General features: G+C 34.2%; 1 protein-coding gene across 3 annotated transcripts in view; it reads left to right on the plus strand.

Annotated features, from left to right (window-relative positions):
• The window catches only part of Slc16a7 (solute carrier family 16 member 7), a 130884-nt gene extending 114114 nt beyond the window's left edge, over positions 1 to 16770 (plus strand). For all 3 annotated transcript variants that reach the window (XM_090327804.1, XM_090327806.1, XM_090327808.1), the window contains 3 exons: positions 2387 to 2530; positions 5703 to 6515; positions 8162 to 16770. In XM_090327804.1, the coding sequence (XP_090183930.1) occupies positions 2387 to 2530; positions 5703 to 6515; positions 8162 to 8433 (1229 nt within the window). In that variant the 3' untranslated portion in view covers positions 8434 to 16770. The remainder of the gene's footprint in view (positions 1 to 2386; positions 2531 to 5702; positions 6516 to 8161) is intronic.
• The last annotated feature ends 2911 nt before the right edge of the window (positions 16771 to 19681 follow it).

The raw sequence follows: 19681 nt of genomic DNA on the forward strand, positions 1-19681 counted from the left end.
TTCACCAATCTTGCACATTGATTCAGTAGACCTCTTTTTCAACTGACCTTTTGATGTATCATTGTGTCCGTTACTGTAAACACAAAATTTTGTATTCTGTTCAGGAGTTATAATTTCCTAGCTTTCTTAAATTGTTATTAATATTTATATTTGCATGAAAGAACATGAGCATATTAGTGAATGAATATGTGTGTTAAATACTATCCATGTAGATATTTTTCAAAACCACATGGTAGTATTTAATAATATTCCAAGTTACATTATTAGGTATTTTTTTTCTAAGCCATGTTAGTCTGAGAATTGTGATCTCATCTGGCATTTATATTTCTTTCTTTTTTTCTTTTATTTTTTTGTCAGTCATGGTGTTTGAACTCTGGGCCTGAATGCTGTCCCTGAGCTCTTTAGCTCGTGGCTACAGGCCTATCACTTGAGCCAAGCACCACTTCCAGCTTTCTAATATTTAATTGGAGATAAGAGTCCCCTGAGTTTAGTTCCCAGGCTGGCTGTGAATCGCTAAATTCAATAGCTGAAATCTTCAGATCTCAGCGTCCTGAGGAGTTAGGATTAGAGGCCTGAGCCACTGCGACCGGTACATTTATGTTTCTTGAAGTAATGCCTTTATTTGTAGATGAAATATAATTTTGTTACTGATATAATATCAAAGCAACCATTTACACATTGATAGGATATATAAAATAATGTGATCTTTTATTGAATCTCATATAAGCTTAAATATTAAGCTATTTCATGAATTGCTATTTTATGAAACTTCATGACAGAAAAAAATTCTGCTAAAGTAAGGCATAATGTTTTTGTTATATAGAGAGCATTAGTTTTATGACACATAGTTTGCTTGGATTTAATGAAGGATAGATGCTTTTAATGATTTAGTCACTCCTGGTTGTTTTATACTTGCACACAAACACACACAGAAATACATACAAATTGGAAGGTAATCAACTAAATAAATTGGGTTAAGCATTTCTACACTTTTTCCCATTCGGTACCTGATAAAATCCTCAACATTTATCATTCACACATAAAATGTTGTCTTTCCTGGTGAGGTAACATGTCGTAAAGGAGATTCAATTTCACAATTTCAGCTAAACGGCTTCACCTATTCGATAATGTTTGATGTTGATATTTTCTTGAGTTAACCAGAATTTGTCAGTAGATTGTTTAGGCAAGAGTCAAGCTTTATTTTCATATTTCTATTTCAAATGCTTTATAAAATGATTGATTGCTATTGGGAGGATTGTTCATGGACCATGAAAATCATGGAAAATAATATCAAAACTGAGTGTGCATAGACTAGGATAGCTACCCAACTATCCATGGCTGACATAAACAGAGGCTGTTTCTAAAATAAAAAGAAGTAAAATCAGTGTCTTATAATTAATGAAATACAGTCATTAAAATATCTATTCATGGGCCGGGAGTTTGGCCTAGTGTTTAAAGTGCTTGCCTAGCATGCATGAAGACCCGGGTTTGATTCCTCGGTACCACATATAGAAAAAAGCCGGAAGTGGTGCTGAGGCTCAAGTGGTAGAGCTCTAGCCTTGAGAAAGTCCAAGGACAGTGCTCAGGCCCTGAGCTCAAGCCTAGGACTGGCAAAAAAAAAATATCTATTCATAATACAAAGAAATACATGTTGAGTCATAATTAATATATGTGTTATATATGATACATTATTCTAGATATCATTATCATTTATATAATTCCTAGATGTTTGCAGCATACGTTTGCCACCACTTTAAAAAACATTTTACATCAATTAGGTATTTAATGTTAACTATGTTTTGCACTAAAATTTGAATGGTGATAGTCCTAGCAAGATATATCTTAGAGACTTCTAATTTATTATCTCATGGGCATTCTTATATATGATTAGAAATAATCAACTATGGGGAAACTATTGGAAAGCTGAGGCAGGAGAATTTCTTGATGTCTCTGACTAAATAATATAGAAAGGCTCTGGCAAGCTCCACAATTAAAAAATATTAATCCAGCAAATACTGGTGGCTCAAGCTTATAATCCTAGCTACTTAAGAGACTGTGATCTGAAAATTTCAATTTGAAGCTAGCCTGGGCAGGAAAGTCTGTGAGACTCTTATCTCTAATAAACAACCCCGCCAAAAGCTAGAAGTGAAGCTGTGGCTCATATGGCAAAAAAAAGCTCAGGTATAACAGTCAGTACCTAAATTCAAGCCCCAGGATCCCACACAAAATAGTACAATTATATGTTAAATACTGAAAAGTCCTCTTTATGTTCCATGTAAACTAATCTTTTCCTTTGGTTATTGATTTCTCAGCTTTCAAAATAAACAGATATTGAAAATAAAGAAATGATCTTGCAACTAAATATTTCTTAATATCTTTTCTTCAGGTCCCATCAGTAGTATTCTGGTGAATAAATATGGCAGCCGGCCAGTTGTGATTGTTGGTGGCTTATTATGCTGTTTGGGAATGGTGCTGGCTTCCTTCTGTAACAGTGTAATACAGCTTTACATTACCGTGGGCTTCATAGGAGGTAAGCTACATTTGGTGTTCAGCTGCTTTTTTTTTTCTTTTTTGTCTGTAATGGGTTTGAACTCAGAGGCTGGGTGCTATTCTTGAGCTTTAGCTCTACCACTTGAGCCACAGCTCCATTTTTCCCATTTTCTGGTGGTTAATTAGAGATAAGCATCTCATGGATTTTCCTGCCTAGGCTGGATTGGAATAGTGATCCTCAGATCTCATCCTCCTAAGTTGCTAGGATTAAAGGTGTCTGGTTCATGATGTTAACACTTTAAGTTTTCTTGAAGTTTCCTGGAAAGGAAGAACACGGATAAATTATCTTGTCTGAATTTAGTTTTAAAGGCAGTGCTATTGTAATCTTGTACATATAAACATTATGTATGGTAGAGCCAAACATTTTACTTCTAAGTTATCAGATAATTATAGTTTATCATATAAATATTAAAATGAAATCATCTTTGTTTTTATTTCTTTGCTGCTTTGCTCTCCAAGCCAGTTGAAGTAGGATTGTGAACAGATTTTCTAATATAATTTCTTAGCAAAAAAACTTATTTTTTATTGTCTATCCTATTCTAGAGTGTCTGATTTAGTGCCAATAATATATTTAAAATAGTGTGAAAAAGATATTTTCTAGAGGTGCTTCTTTAACAACAAAAATATACTGTTCCTTGAGATAGAACTTGCAAGGACTGTCTTGATCTTTCTTTCTTTCTTTCTTTCTTTCTTTCTTTCTTTCTTTCTTTCTTTCTTTCTTTCTTTCCTTCCTTCTCTTTTTCAATTGTATTTTATTGTCAGGGTGATTTACAGAGGGATTACAGTACATCCAACAGGTACTGTGTACATTAATTCTTGAATGTGTTTTTTTCCTAGTTTCCCTCCCCTCACCCCATCCCAATCATCTTGATTTTCCCCTTCCCTTAAGTAAGGAAATTTTAATTAGGCTTTTCCTCACTAAATGCAAGTGTTTAAAGTGATATGTTACCACTTCATTTTCATTATCTAATGCATAATATCAATTGACTCAAACTGATCTAAAATGTGTACATTTCAAAAGCAATGTTTTTATCTACCTGCACAGTAAAATCCCTTTTAAAAATATTACCTGCAATTTTTAAAGAAAAAAAATTGTATTTTTGTATATTAGTCAAATCTTTTCCCAATGTCCATGGATGAAAAATCAAAGTATTCTTTGTGTATGTTTTAGAGTTAAGATCATTCTATCCTTACATTCATTTGAAGAAAAAAAAAAGTTGTATTAAAAACTATAGTAATCTGGAGGGAGGACATACTTGATGTCTAAGCATTAGGGAGACTGGCAGGAGAATTGCTATTTAAGGCCAGACTGGGTTACATCTAGAGTTCAAAAAATAGAAAAGAATAACCCAACATGTAGTAACAATAATGATAAAAAGTCTTTACCTTTATTCTCTAATCACAACTGTCTGCCTTTTGGGTATAGCAAGACACTTTTTGATGTTTTTAAATAAAAACCTTACATCTAAGAAGTATCTGAGTAGCAAGAAGGGCCCTTGTTTGTTTTTACAAATATCCCAACCACATTGCATTTGACTATAAAAAACAATGCAAGCAGATGGGCGAGGTGGCTCATGCCTGTAATCCTAGCTATTCATGAGGCTGAGAGCTGAGGATCGCAGTTCAAAGCCACCCAGGGCATGAAAGAATCTGAGACTCTTATCTCCAATTTACTGCTAGAAAAGCAGAAGTGCTGCTGTGGCTCAAGGGGTAGGGCGGTAGCCTTGACCTGAAGAGCTTAGGGCCAGCACCCAGGCCCAAAGTTTAAGCCCCACAACTGACAAAAAAATAAATAAACAAAAAAACAGAGTAAACTTAAAAGTAGATGTAATAGAAGATGATTTGACTATCTCTATACTAGAGTTACCAATAGAATTTTCCACCTACAGTTTCATTCTTGCGTGTCTAGAAAGACTCCAGGACAAATAAACACGTGATCTGGGACAGAGTTGCATCCACTGATTTCAAGCATCACATTTATTTTACCAAGCCAGAATGTGAAAGAGATGGCAGCTACTTCTGAAGGAAAGTGAAATGACCACAGAAGGCATAAGTTTCAAGTGGCAGAGTAGACCAGGAGGGGTGAATGGTAAAGATAAATGTAATTTCTGTAACAAAATATCTGGGTTTTACTTTAGGGTCTTCCACTTACAAGCTACTTAACTATAGCCTGTCAGTCTTATTAATTACACATGTTCTACATCTTGCAGGTATGGTTGAAGTGTGTTTTCAATTTCTCAGCTTTTAGAGACATTCTACTCATAAACAATGTTCATATAAAAGGGTTGGAGTAAGTATAAACTTGTATTCCTGAAAACTTGAATACTTTACCACTTCAGAGAACTAGTTCAATGTAGGTAACTTAGTAAATGAAGAATTCTTAATTCTCTAGTCCCTAAAATAACATAAAATAGCTAGGCTAAGCATAAAAAGAGGTTGCTTATGTAAATCCATTTTATGTACTTTCTAAAGGACTTTATTCATTACTGTTGATAAATAGTGCCTTGGTGAGCTGCAAGATGTAATTTATGTCTTAAAGGTAAAGCAGCATTAGGAGACAAAATCTTATTTAGTAAGCTAATGTGTGTACGTATATACATTAAACTTGGAATGCACGGAATATAAAGCAAGAAATTAATAGCATACATTTACAAAACTCTTAAAAATTCCTTTCATGATTTTGAAAGAAATATCTAAGGGGAAATTCAAGATTGCTACAAATTACAACCATTTTGGTCTAGTCACATTATTTCAACTGTGCAAATAAAACATATGTTCATTGTCAAATTTCAGTGTTCTTGAGAAGGAAACAAACTGTGATGGGCTTACGGTGACTGTATTTATTATGAGGTAGGGATAAGATGTGAAATTGATTGTTATTAATTAATAATTTTATCCTCCTTTCAACCAGTCCTATGATTTTTTTTAATACATTGGCTATATACTTCTGCTTTAAATTGAAGTACTATGGGCATATGTGGTGGCCAGTTATAAGAAGCATTTTAGTATTTTATAATTACATATATATGTGTGATCTTTAAACAATACTCCCTTACCCACTTGAACAGACCCATTGAAGTGTTGTGTCTTTTTGTGAATGGCATTAATATGCTTGTGTTTTCTTCCTCTCCCTTTTGTCTTGTTCCTTTTAGGTTTAGGTTTGGCTTTCAACCTGCAACCTGCCTTGACAATAATTGGCAAATACTTCTATATGAAACGACCTATTGCAAATGGGCTGGCCATGGCAGGAAGTCCTGTATTTTTAAGTACCTTGGCTCCTTTCAATCAGTTCCTTTCTAACACTTATGGGTGGAAGGGAAGCTTCTTGATTTTGGCAGCTATCTTTTTGCATGCCTGTGTGGCTGGAGCTCTCATGAGACCCATTGGTCCCAAACAAACCAAACCCCCAAATAAAATGGAAGTGAGCAAAGAAGATACATGTATGCAGAAGACCAAAACAAAGAAGTCAGCAAGTGAAAAAATCAACAAATACTTGGACTTATCCCTTTTCAAGCACAGAGGATTTCTGATCTATTTATTTGGAAACGTTATTATGTTTCTGGGATTCTTCGCTCCTGTTATATTCTTGGCTCCCTACGCGAAAGACCGGGGAATCGATGAGTACTCTGCGGCCTTTTTGCTGTCTGTGATGGCTTTTGTGGATATGTTTGCTCGGCCTCTCGGGGGGTTGATTGCAAACTCCAAGTTGGTCCGACCCAGAATCCAGTACTTCTTGAGTTTAGCGGTCATGTTCAATGGCATATGTCATCTCCTGTGCCCTCTGGCCCAGTCCTACACGGCTCTAGTGGTCTACGCTGTATTTTTTGGATATGGGTTTGGAAGTGTTAGTAGCGTTCTCTTCGAAACCCTCATGGACCTTGTGGGCGCGACCAAGTTTTCTAGTGCTGTGGGCTTGACCACCATTATAGAATGTGGCCCGGTTCTCCTGGGCCCTCCAATCGCTGGTAAGAATATTTCTCAGCATGGAAAGCAAAGCCACAGAGACTCTCTTTCTAGGGAGCCATGTGATCTGTATAATACTAATTACCCGAAAGACCACGGAAAAGTTTAATTTTAGTATTAATCACTTCTGTTAAAATCTCATACTTAGTTGATTGTAGGCCTATTTTTTTTTCCATAGGCTGACTCTATGTAATAAGAACTTCAGTTAATCTAACTTAAGAAATTGAGATTCATAATTAGTAGCACAATTTTCAAGATTTTTAATCCATCTCTGTGGATAAAGAAGTGGCACCCCAGTTGAATAGTGTACTGATATTATAGTTCAGAATGATTCTCAACGAGGGAGCCCTGGATGGTGTGACTATAAGTATGAAGAACAACTGGTGTAGGAATATAAAGGTTAACTAATATTAGAAAAACAAAAATGATGAAATTTTTATTATGTTTATGTCTTGTTAATTTAAACAAGCTGATCTCATCCTCTACTAATTAAAAGTCTTAGCGAAACAGATAAGTATTGTAAGCAGCTAAACTGAATATGAAACAACCGACAAGACTCTAGTCAGAATGCTAGAGGGTCTAAACTAGGCATATCGACTGAAATCTCTTAGAATGCATTTGCACATATAAACACACACACACACAGTGTGTATCAAATTTTGTGCATAATAATTAAATTAAGTAAAACTAAATATTAGCTAGAAATATTTTTATATATGCACATATGTATACTATATATATACAAATATATTTTTTATTAAGAAGTTGTACAAAGGGATTTAAATTCAACCTGGGGTTTCAATTTAGCCTACGATTTCCTGGTAAATAGCACTTAACCAGGATGCTTGGTGAGGCCACTTTGTAGAATAGTGAACGATAGTGCAATGCAGAGATCTCCATTGCAGTGATAGATTCTGTTCTGCATGGACTGTAACTATGGTGCAAAGACTTCAAAATGGTGATAGATCATAAGGATCACAAAAGATTTTAGGACAAAATGCTCAGCCTTGTGATAAGTACTAGGCCTTCCGTCAGCTTTAAGCCACATTAGGAGCCATACAAAAGCCTTTGGGACTTTCTTAAACATGTACTTATTTCCCTTTTTAAAAAAAATACACGAGGGGCCAGGAGGTTGGCCTAGTGGTTAAAGTGCTTGCCTAGCATGCATGAAGACCCAGGTTCGATTCCTTGGTACCACATATAGAAAAAAGCCGGAAGTGGTGCTGAGGCTCAAGTGGTAGAGCTCTAGCCTTGAGAAAGTCCAAGGACAGTGCTCAGGCCCTGAGCTCAAGCCCAGGACTGGCAAAAAAAAAATACACGAAAAGACAAAGGAATATGAATAGGTATTCTGTAAATATATCTCTATCTTTATGCATGGATACAAAAAACATAGCCCATTCTTCTATGTATTTTGAGTACACAGGCATTCAGTTGCTCCATTTGTCATTTTTTTAAATAAATGGAATGAAATAATCATGCTATGGATGCCTTATATAGCTTTATCATGCATATATGGGTGTCCTAATCTAGAACATTGTTCCTTGCTTAGTTGTAAATGGATATAAATGCGCAGTTTGTGCAAGAGTTTATATAAAAGCTTCATTATTTCATGGCTGTTCTATGTTAAAGGATATTTCTTGTCTCATAGGTAAATTGGTGGATATAACTGGAGACTATAAATACATGTATATTGCCAGCGGTGCCATCGTGTTAGTTGCAAGCTTATGGCTACTCATTGGCAATGCCATCAACTACAGACTTCTTGATAAGGAAAGGAAGAAGGAACTGGAAAGGAAGAAGAAAACAAATAATCCGGAGTCCAGAGAAACAGAGCCCCTGAGCAAAGCTCCTCATGATGAAGTTACGGTCAAGATTTCCAAACCAGGGAACGCACCTTCAGAAAGAGAAACAAACATCTAGCAATCACCTGTCTGATTTTACTGTTTATAGGCCTTTGGTTTTCTTCTTCAAATATTGGGAAGATTGTGTGTGTGTGTGTGTGTGTGTGTGTGTGTGTGTGTGTGTGTATGCGCGTGCGCGTGTGTGTGTATGTGTAAAATCAGGAGTCACAAGAATAGAATGAGCTTTCCCTCAATGATAACTATAAACTCTTTATTTTTAACTTACTTGGGCAGGTCGGTTTTGAGATTATTCACACAAAGAATTCATATAGTACCTCATTATTGCCATTCCTTGATGCAGGGTGTGGCAGTTCAAAGAAGAATTTGAATGTCTTTCAGTAACTCCCACTCCTGGTTATAGAAAGAGATCTGGATCCCAAACCCCTGGGCAATGAGTTAGAATTAGGTTTAAATCCATACAGTAAACCTCTTCACAGTTCAGTTTTTATTTGACATTAAAAATGTCAAATAGAATTGAGAGGAATTATTTCTTCACACACACATACTATTACACAGCCACATGAACAGGACATTAAATACATGAATTGTAAATGTTAAATAAATGAATTCCAAAAGAATATTATCATAGTCATTGTCTAGGTGAAACAAAATCCAAGGATACAAAAGAAACATATTTATATGCTGTTTCACAATGTGGATTTTTAAAGAGCCACACATGAATGATAGCAAAGTGATCTTATACAAAGCATTTGCATACATAGGGTCTGATGGAAAATAAGTAGAGCCATTCTGCACCATTGTTTCTGAACACTCTAAGACTCGGTGGATCCATACACACAATTTCCTTGAAGTTTAATTTTAGTCGTTTGTACTAGAGACCAGAACCCCCAAGTCATTTTCTGAATTCTTACCTAATTTGCTTATTAAATGAACAAGTCTGAATCACATCTAACACTGAACTGTATCCAGTGATTGGAAAAAGATGATAGTGCTTAATCTAGAAAATAATAATATTTTTTAAAGAAAAATACTAGTCTTCTTTCATTCAGCTAGTATTTCTTGTAACTAGTCCTCCATCTTGATTCAATGTTGCACTGAAATACCAAAATAGAATAAACTAGATTTATAGTAGTCAGGTTTGTAAATAGACCAAATCCTATTTGTTCCCATACATAACAGTGATGCAAGGCTACTGTTAAGAATAGTAATCCATATAAGTTCAGTTGGTAAGGATGGTATATCTAGCGAGCTTAGAGCTCACATAGCTTTCTTCCTCTTTCCCTAGAAAGCAAAAGCAAAAATAAATACACCACAAACAGGCCTTTTACTCAGCCACTGAAGATGCCTAGACTTTCAGAAATAGCAACATTTGAAAATTCTGCCCTCTACTGGTGAGACTTCCCTCTGCCTGGGAACATATCCAGGCAACAGAAAAAGGCTTCTAGAAATACTGGCTGCTTAAGTGACATGGCACAGATAGAAAGAAGCTTCAAGTATCGTAGCCCAGGATAATTTAGTAGTCACTTCTTTCTTAACTGCACGAAACCATGTGGAAATTGGAATCCTTCTAATACTTGACTGTTCTGAGCTTTCAAAATTTATAAGTACCATAAGTAAAATTATAAATATTTATAACTATGAGTATTATGATGAATAAAGAGCACCTAGTGCTTTTTGAAGTGTTGTTACTCTTAAGATAGCCAACAAACTTCACTGTTCATTTTGTTTTCTTTTACTGTAAAGTAGAAGCAGATGCTGCTCTTATTTCTTATGAGATTGTACCTGGATACCAAATTTTGTGACAGTTAACATTAACATAAAGGATTTTGTATTGATTCACAAAAGCTATGCTCTAAGTATGTGGGCTGATATTTAAGAAGCAATATAAGATATATAATGTTTATATAAACTATAATTTTTTTCATTTGCTTATTTTGCATATGAAAGGATATTTGTATTTTTCAAATAATAAAATAAGATGTGCCAATACCATAAGTAAATGAATCAGGAAAAATAGGAGAGTATATAGGTTTTTTTAATTTTGTTTCATACAGTTTTGAATTAGCTATTTTTATGATTAGTGCTTTTGTATTCAGTTCTGACTCAACTTGTCATAAGAAAAGCAACATCATTCTATACCATCTCTCCATAAAAAAAATATCCTGGACACGTAATACAGATAATGAGTCTTAGAAGAAACAAACAGCAAAGTAAAAGGTTTTAGGTGTATTCTTTCCATGCTTTGCTAACAGAGAACAAAGCAGAGGATGCATTCTCCCTGGAAGGGAATTTATTTACTTACTGATGAGTCAAGGCAAATGAATTTACATTTGCTTTGCTGCTCTTGGGTTGCCTTCATTAACTTTTCATTTCTAATAAGGAAAATACAGTTGCAAAGATAGTGATGTGACAGTCACGCCTAACAGTATCCCAGCATGAAGTTACACACACGTACATGTGTTAATTCCCACACAAACATGTTGAAAATGCAGCCATATATGTGGGAAGCAGCAACATAAATCAGGTTCAGAATTGTTCCAACATAGTATAAATGACTGTGTTTCTTTACTCTCCCTATCCTTTGCATTCAGGGAAGATTTGTTACTTTATCAGAATCTTTCAAATATTGAGGAAACAATATTGACCTAAAACTTCTGCTATTATATAGTCACAAAAGTAGAAGGAGAAAGGCAAAACATAGTTATAGCTATGTTTGCAATAATTAGTGCTGAACGTATTTATTTTCCTTAAAGTACAACAGATTTTTTTTACACGTTCAAAATAGGAAGCCAAACTATACTATTAAATTCTCTAAACCCCATTCTCCACTATGAAATTTCATGAAAGGAAGGTTGTCATAAAGTGCTCAAATAATTAGTAATCGTTAGCTAATTTGCATGTTTTGCTATTTGCAAGTGCCCCAGGTTTTCACTATTGAGCCTTAAATATTCCTTTTCAATTTATAAGTAGAACACTAGGTATAGTCTTGTACCCTTATTTTCTCATTGGATCATTTTTGTATCCAGTTAGGCAAAGAATCTGATGTGCTTCACATGATTCATTAAAAAGTCCCAGATAAAATCATGTGACTTGCATTTGACTTCTTTAGTTCCGAGTTCCAACAACCTTAGGGTGCATACTCAGAACCAACAAATACAGCATTTAGCTTTGATGCATTCAAATGTGTATCCTAATAAGTATTTTCAGCTCATCTTCTTCTGGCTGTACAATGTGAAAATCAAGAATATAAAAGACTCAGGCATTATGGCCCATTCTGGATACTGCAGCACTCTAGCGGCTCAGCATGGAGTTTTGTGAGTTCAAGACCATCCTGGGCTACTTAGTGACACCATATTTAAGAGAGAAAGGACAGGGAGAAGGAGAGAGACAGGGAAGACAAATGAAATGTTATATAGAGATTATAAACTTATATTGATCAATTAGTTGAAACACTTAAAACACCTTCAAAAATTCCCTCCAGCACATGGAATAGTTCAGACTATTAGTAAAATAAAATAAAAATAATCAGTAATAGGCTCTAAATGGATGGGGAAAATGGATGCAAAAGGGGAAAGTATTATTTCTTCATCAGGAATTTTGTCTACATGACACACATTAGCACTCAAACTAAAGCAGAGGTGAAAGTTATTAATGACATAGGAAAGAGGGAAATTAAAAATCAGATGTTCTAAGATGATCAGAAAATCCCCTTCAAATTACAAAATAGTATGGGCCTGAAGCAAAATTTTAACTCAGGTTTAGCTAAAAGCAGGAATAACCTCCCCACACAAGCAGAAGAGCCCAAAGTTGATAAAAATAGAGACTAAGCTATAAATACTATATAATAAATAGATCATATTTAACTGAACTTTTGTGTTATGATCTTAGTGTAAGTTAGAGATTGCATTTGCTATAAATTAATTTAATTAAAATTATCTGCATTTCTGTCCAATGTAAATTTTCCCAAATAATGATAGTTATTAAATAACAGAATTGTTTTCATAAAACTTTTTTCTCATGAAAATAATGACATATTTATGTGATGTGGGCATAAACACAGTTGCACTAAATTTGAGTTAAAAGGAAAATGTTATTTATTATGAAATTCTTTATTGATTATTATTTATTATGTAAAAGTAAGAAATAGAGACTATAATACATTATATTTAGAAATTCAGGCACTGTCCCCAATTTTTGGCTTATCCCACACTACTATGAAATGATTTTGAGATTCAAAATTGTTTGGTTCATCTAATAACCCATAGTTATTTTTATTATTCAGTATAATGTTCCCTTGGTTCTTATATTTCAAGCTTCTTTGAACATCTGTATTGTTTTTGTCTACTTGTTCCATAAAGGACAATGTCATTATTGCTTTTGTCTAGACATCTGAACTTCTTGGAATGTATTTTCCTTCTCTCTGTGTAAGAGGTTCACTGGTTTCCTTCATCCCTGGTATGTCTGGTCTTAATCTTTTTGTGTTTTATAACAAAGGCTTCAGTGAAGCCAACCATATGCAATTTTGACCATGACTACTTATACTGGAACCTCTGAAACTACCATAGGCTTCCTAGATAAGGAGATGGTATTTATGTGCTAAAAGAGGTTTTTTTTTTTTATTTTGGTCAGTGTAAATTTAATTGAATGTGAGTTGAAAGAATCTGGAAAAGCCAATACTCTGCTTTTGGCATGTAACTTTTCTGAATGTTTTAAATTTTCTTCAAGTGCCTAACAGTGTTGAGAAGTGGGGCATTACACCATGCAACATTACACATTGGCCATTGTCATTATGCTCAGTATGTGATGACATCTCAGATACACGATTCCCAGTAAATTTCTCTCATTACAGTAGTCTTCTACTCATCATCAACATGGTTCATAATAGAGACTAAACTTTCGACTCCTCTCACTCATAAAAGCATATGTCCATATGTCTCATCATGTTTGAAAATGCAAAAATGCACTTAGGAGCTGAGTCCCCGTTATTAGTAGCTGATTCCAATGCTTATATAATCAAAACCATACCTTTTCTGATACAATTTAAAAAATGAAGTTTTCCGAGTTCACGTCAATTCTTTTTTTTTTCGTAGTTGTGCTGTTCTTGTTTGCTTTTCATTCACCATCAAAACTAGCTCTTCACAAAGTAGTTTTAGTCTTTTCTAATGCTCCTTACATGCTTTAATTTATGGAAAGATGGTAAATAGCTTACTAATCTTTAGCATTATAAAATAGAATTTAAAAAGTTTCTCCCATAACAGTAAAACTCAGCAAATATGGCAGTGAACCCCTGGGCTCCCTGTACCAGGGGGCCCTTCAGGGGGTGACTATTTCCAGGCCTGCCAACATGAACTTGTGACTTCAAGTCCAGCCTGCACTACATAGTGGGGTGTTTTCTCACTAAATCACCAAATATTGCCATTGCAGAATGCATGAATATTTTTAGGCTCAGCTACTTCTTCTTTTCCAACCCTGTCTGCCTCATCTTCACTCCTTTCCTTTCTGGCTATAATTGTTTTTAAAAATTATTTTCCATTTCATTTTTTGTAAGAACATTTTCATATGACTATGGAGAATTTTAATGTCTGATTTATCTGTCTCTGAGGTTATGGTTACGCTTTGATTTTAACATGATATTAATATTTTTCCTAGTCATCTCATATATTTGTTAAGACCATGAGCAACATTCAAGAGTAATTTAGTAGGCCAATAGTCATTGATCACAAATTTATCAACATCAAAGGAAATAGTTTTTCTTCCCTTGATAAGTCTTTTTGTTTCATTGTATTATTTCGATTTGACAAAATAAGCTAGAAAATCTATGCATGAAAATCATTGAAAGAGAACACTCTAGAGACACAGTGTATGTTGGTGAAATTTCTAAAAAGCATGATTTTTATATCATAAGATTCAGGATGGGATTTTAAAATATACTTTTGACGGAGACTTTCATTTTGTCTTGCTTTTGTGGTGGTTGTTGTTTTACTTTGCTTTTCTTTAATACTTCCATCATATTGTAAAATGAGTTTTTTGCTGGAGGTGTGGCTAGGTGGTAGAATGCTTGCCTACCAAGCATGAGGCCTTGCGTTGAAACCCCACTACTAATAAAATAAATGGTTTTGCTTGATCTAGTTCATATATGACTTGTTCATTACTGTAGTGTGAAGATTTCTGACAGGATGCTTAACTGATTTTTTTCTTCTATTTCTTTCTGTTTCTAAGGAAAGTATGATTCTTTCTGGATTCAGTGAGACATAGGCCATGTGAATTAGAATGTTGGTATTCTGAGCATTAGCTACCATTATACCTAGATTCATATTGTAGTGTTTGAATAATTCATGCATGAAAATATTTAATTAATTTGTTGTATTTTCTCAACCCGCTAAGCTATATTTTTCTAAATAGCCAAGTTTTCTCATGTCTAGATCAGTCCAAATTAAGGGCTTTGCCTAAACATATGTCAGTCTCTAAGTGAATACAGGGTTGCAGACAGAACCCAGGTCTTTTGACTACTAATACTCCTGTATTCTGTTTCACTGCGTAAGATACCCTGTTTGTAATGCTGATCAGAGTGAATAAAATGTCTTCCTAGAACCACATGGAGTAACCTTTCTACTCTACAAATGTGTGTTTCCAGTCATCTTTGCAAAATCACATTTCTAAACTTGATCTGAAAATTATTTTGTGATCTCAGTACAGTGTGCAAATAAGAGGCCATAACTAGGATACATAATTTTGCACACTTTTTAATATTTTAAAGTCATTATATGCAATCAAGTACTGTGTTAACAGTAATATGTCAGTATTCCATTAATGACTCTTCTGTGTACACCTATGTTATATTTTGCTATGTTCATTTCTTAAAGTTAAAAAAGGGAAGTATTATTGTCATGGTCTGACTTAAGAATATTTCTCCAGGTAAGAATCTGAAGGTGGGTCGCCCCTAACATGGCACTACATTGGTGCACAGTAATGCATGCTTACTTTGATAATGAAATAAAGAGGAAGATAATTTTGGAGGGTGCTTGAGAGATGGTCCAGTCAGTTGATTTTACACGACCTAAATCCTAATTCTACTATGTCATTCTTTCAAAAAAAGTACTAAAAGATATAAAATAATCCACTTAAATGCCTGTCAGAGTCTGCAAATAAAAGATAGAACTGTTGTGTTTGCCTTCTAACAGATGAATGTATTTACAGTGTTTGTGATTAGATCTTGACATATTTATTTATGGAATTGTTTTTAATGAGAAGCAGTTCTGCACTTAGTACATAAGATGTATAACAAAATAACCAAAAATGAAAAATAGGTGGCATTTCCACACAAATATGTATTTCTAGTTAACTAAGTATTATGTAGATGTATTTAAATCAGGAATATATTGTGTTCTTGATCAGCGCAATTGTTCCTGTGTCCTTTTTTCAGCAAATGTGTCTAAGTACTGCTTCACTGTCTGCTGCTCATCTTTCAGTTCTATGGTGATGTTCTCTGGGCAAAATATTCTGAAAAGATATGTACTGTGGTCCCTGAGTGTCACTACAGAGCTGATTAGAAAAGATGCTGGATTCCTCTGTGGCAATACTTATTTTGTTGGCAAATTTGGAGTATATTTTCCAATTCATCTCTTGCTTCCTAGACTGTGAGCTCCTTGTAGAGAAGGACTTATTTTTAATGTTAGAATAACAACTTCAATGCCTTGCACAGCCACAGACAGAGAATAATTTCTCATTGAAATGGATTTATGAATTTGCATGATGAAGAGCATTCAATGATATGGTCTGGGTGTGTACTAGAGGAATTCACTGGCTTATATGAAAGGTAAAATATAGAACCACCCACAGATTTTTCGTTACTTAAAACTGATGCTCAATCCTGAAGAATTGTTTTTTTTTAATTTCTGTTTCTGTTTCTTGGACATTCTATGCAAATGCTGAAAAACACAGCAGCTAAACTTTATGGTACATATCAATTTTCTTTACCAAAATGAGAAATGCTCTATTTAGGCTTTCTGGAAATGTTGACAATCATTTTAATGACTAATGGTGCTACTTATTTTTCTGCATTCACCTTAATCATAAGTGCTCCTATCTGCTGAGGTGTTTTTGGGTTTTGTTTTTCTTTTTGCGAGGGAGGGGTTGTGAACAGTGCAATAAAAGCAGAACTTCGTTTTGACTGAATTATGCAACTTAACATTATCTGTATTCCTTAATACTCTGCTACTACTACTACTGTATTTTAATTGTAATTCCTTATGGCACCCTAATTTTTATTGCAGGCCTGTGCTGTTTCATAGAAAGTATAAGCATATATATATTTCTATAATATGTAAGAAAAAATCCTGTATGGCTTATTAAAATTAAAATTAAGATCATAAATAAATGTTCATGTTAAACTTTCAAGATGAGTCTATAGTGTTTTTTCCCCTTAAGGGCTGTCAAATACAGTGATACTTATTCTATGTTAATCAAATTAGAAGAACCTACACCAGCCCAGTATGTTAAGAACACTCCTCTCTGAATGTACATAATGGATGATTGTCAATAGAAACTTTAATGTCAAGGTGAAAAATTATATATATATTATATTATAACAGTTAAACTGAATGTGTATGGCTTTTTTCATGATTATAAACTTTCCCAGATTGAACCAGTTTGAATGGAGGACATTAACTGAAATACAGGAGTTCTTCCAAGAACTTTTCCCAAACATTATCATGCCTTTGACTTGCTTTTAAAACAAACTTTCCTTTTTCAGCATCCTTAGGTTCATGATAAAATGGAGTGGAAGAAACAAGATTTCCCCTGTACCATCCAACCTTTCACTTGGCCAGCCTCTATGTAGAAGAGCTCTCACAAATATGGTATATATATTATAATTAATAAGTCTTCCTGATACACCATCATCTCAAGATTGCAGTTGTTAAATTACTGTCCGCTCTTGGTGCTGAGAATTCTCTAGTTTAAGGTGAATGTATACTGTAAAGATATACCAGGACAGCCTGATAAAAAGTGGCCGCTTCACTGTTCTCCAAGTCTTCTTTTTTTTATAATTTTTTATTGTAATTAATAAAAGGGTTACACTATATTTGCCAGATAGAAGGTGCATTAATTCACATACATTGATACCCTTTCACATGTCTTGATACCCATCACCCTCCCACCCACCCACTCACCCCCCACCCCCCGTCTTGGTTTTCCCCCCTTCCCTATCAAATTTCAAATAACCAAATATAAATAAATTCAATATATCAGATAACAAAGTGAGATACTGTAACAATATGAGATCTCCCCAAGTCTTCTTTGTAACATCTATTACTCATCCAAAGCCCTTCAGCCCTAACACACTGGTCATTTTGCTATCATCATAAGTTAGTCATTTCGGCATATCATATAGTTAGAATTGTAGCCTTTGCAACTGGCTTTTGGCACTTGGTAATATGAATTTGATTTTTCTTTCATATATTTTATTCATATATTATCATGGCTCCATAAAGTCCTTTTAGCACTGAGCTAATAGTCTATTCTCTGAGTGTATGAGTTTATTGATTCATTAAGGTTACACTGGCCGCATCCAATTTTTGATAGTTATTAAAAAGACTTCAGTGAATATCCTGATATATGATTAACAGTCTGGTGTAAATACTAATGGTTGTAACTGTTGGACCATAAGGTAAGAGTATGTTGTTTCTTTGTAAGAAGCCTCCAAACTTCCAAAGTGGTACAGCATTTTGAATTTCCACTGAGAGAGGATCAGAGTTTCTATTGCTTCTTACCAGCATCTGGTGGTGTCAGTATCATAGGCTTGGGCTACCTAATATATGTATAGTCCTCTCTCACTGCTATTTTTACCCTCATGTTGGTGATGGTATAGACTTTGGAATATTTGTTCACATACATATCTGATATCTGTTTGTTCTTTAGTGAGGCAGCATCCAAAGTCAATGTTTTAAAATCATCCTCAAGTAGTTGAACAAAGAGATTACAATTTAACATATCAGTTTATGGACACAAAGCATTTTGACCATTGTCACCCTTTCATAATTCTTCCTCATTTCTCTCAAACCCACCCACACTGCTCAATTTCCCTAGCTCCATTATGATATACATACACATATACATTGGATATTATAACTGTATTTCTCACTCTTCCTCGCTCCATTCATCTAATTCCTCATTTTGAACTCACCCCACTGAACACTTCAAGTTGCAGTTCCCTGGTATCCATTAAGTTAGCTGGTGCAAAGTACTCCTCATCTGAATACATCATACTTCAGTAACTACGTTTGTGTTTATATTCATATAGTCCACTATATATTCATGTATATATTCATAATTTAGGTCTAACTTCCACATAAAAAAGAAAATTTGCCTTTTGTCTTTCTGATCAGGGTATATTACACTAACAAAGTCAATTTTAATTGGCTTGTTACTTCCTTCAAAAATAAGTTTTTAATATATTTTGGATCACAGTTCTTTATCATGTATGCCCTCTGCAAATATTTAATACCATTTTTTCTCCCAATCAATGATTCTTAAATTTTTTATTCTCTTGGCATCACATTTTTATGGAACTGAAGATTTCACTTTTCATGAAATTCAGTTTGTCCATTTTTTTCTTTTCATAGATTATGTCTCTAGTTTTATATTTAAAAGACATTACCATATCTTAAGTCATCTAGATTTTCTCTGAATCTTCTAGAAATGTTTTAAATTTTCTCTTTTAGTTGTGATCGAATCATTGGGGATGTATTTAACCAAAGCAATTAATTCTAAAGCATAGGAAGGGTGATTGAACATTTACTCTTGATTAATATATTCGATTTCATGTCTTCCAAAACATACGTAACTTTAGTGACAAGCATCATGATTTAATTCTTTTATATTTCTCAACACTGAGAGTGTACTAGAATCCTACACATCTATTTATACTCACCATTTCTTAATGTTTATAAAAACTCAGAATTTAGTTTAGAATACTTGCAGGACAATCTTAGTAGACTATCGTATTATTCAATTAGTATATTTAAGAGAAACTATCAACAAAAGAGAAGATCTTGAGTCCAACTATAGTTTATAAGTATGTATTCCTTTATTTTTATTCGTTAAAACACCCACCCTGGCTACATAAAAGATCTTCTCAGGACTGGCTTTCGTTCAGCTTGATGCACAGGGTTCAAATTAAGTCATTAGAACTGATCTTTTCTCCATTGCTTGTATTGATTTCCTATACACTGATTAAATTCTATGGCTTCTTGTAGTTGTGAAATATTTCCCAGCGGTTTTGGTCTTACATATTCAGAATATCAAGT

The sequence above is a fragment of the Megascapheus bottae genome, chromosome 2, assembly GCF_031878675.1.
Source record: "Megascapheus bottae isolate mThoBot1 chromosome 2, mThoBot2.hap1, whole genome shotgun sequence".
Classification (NCBI taxonomy): Eukaryota; Metazoa; Chordata; class Mammalia; order Rodentia; family Geomyidae; genus Megascapheus; species Megascapheus bottae.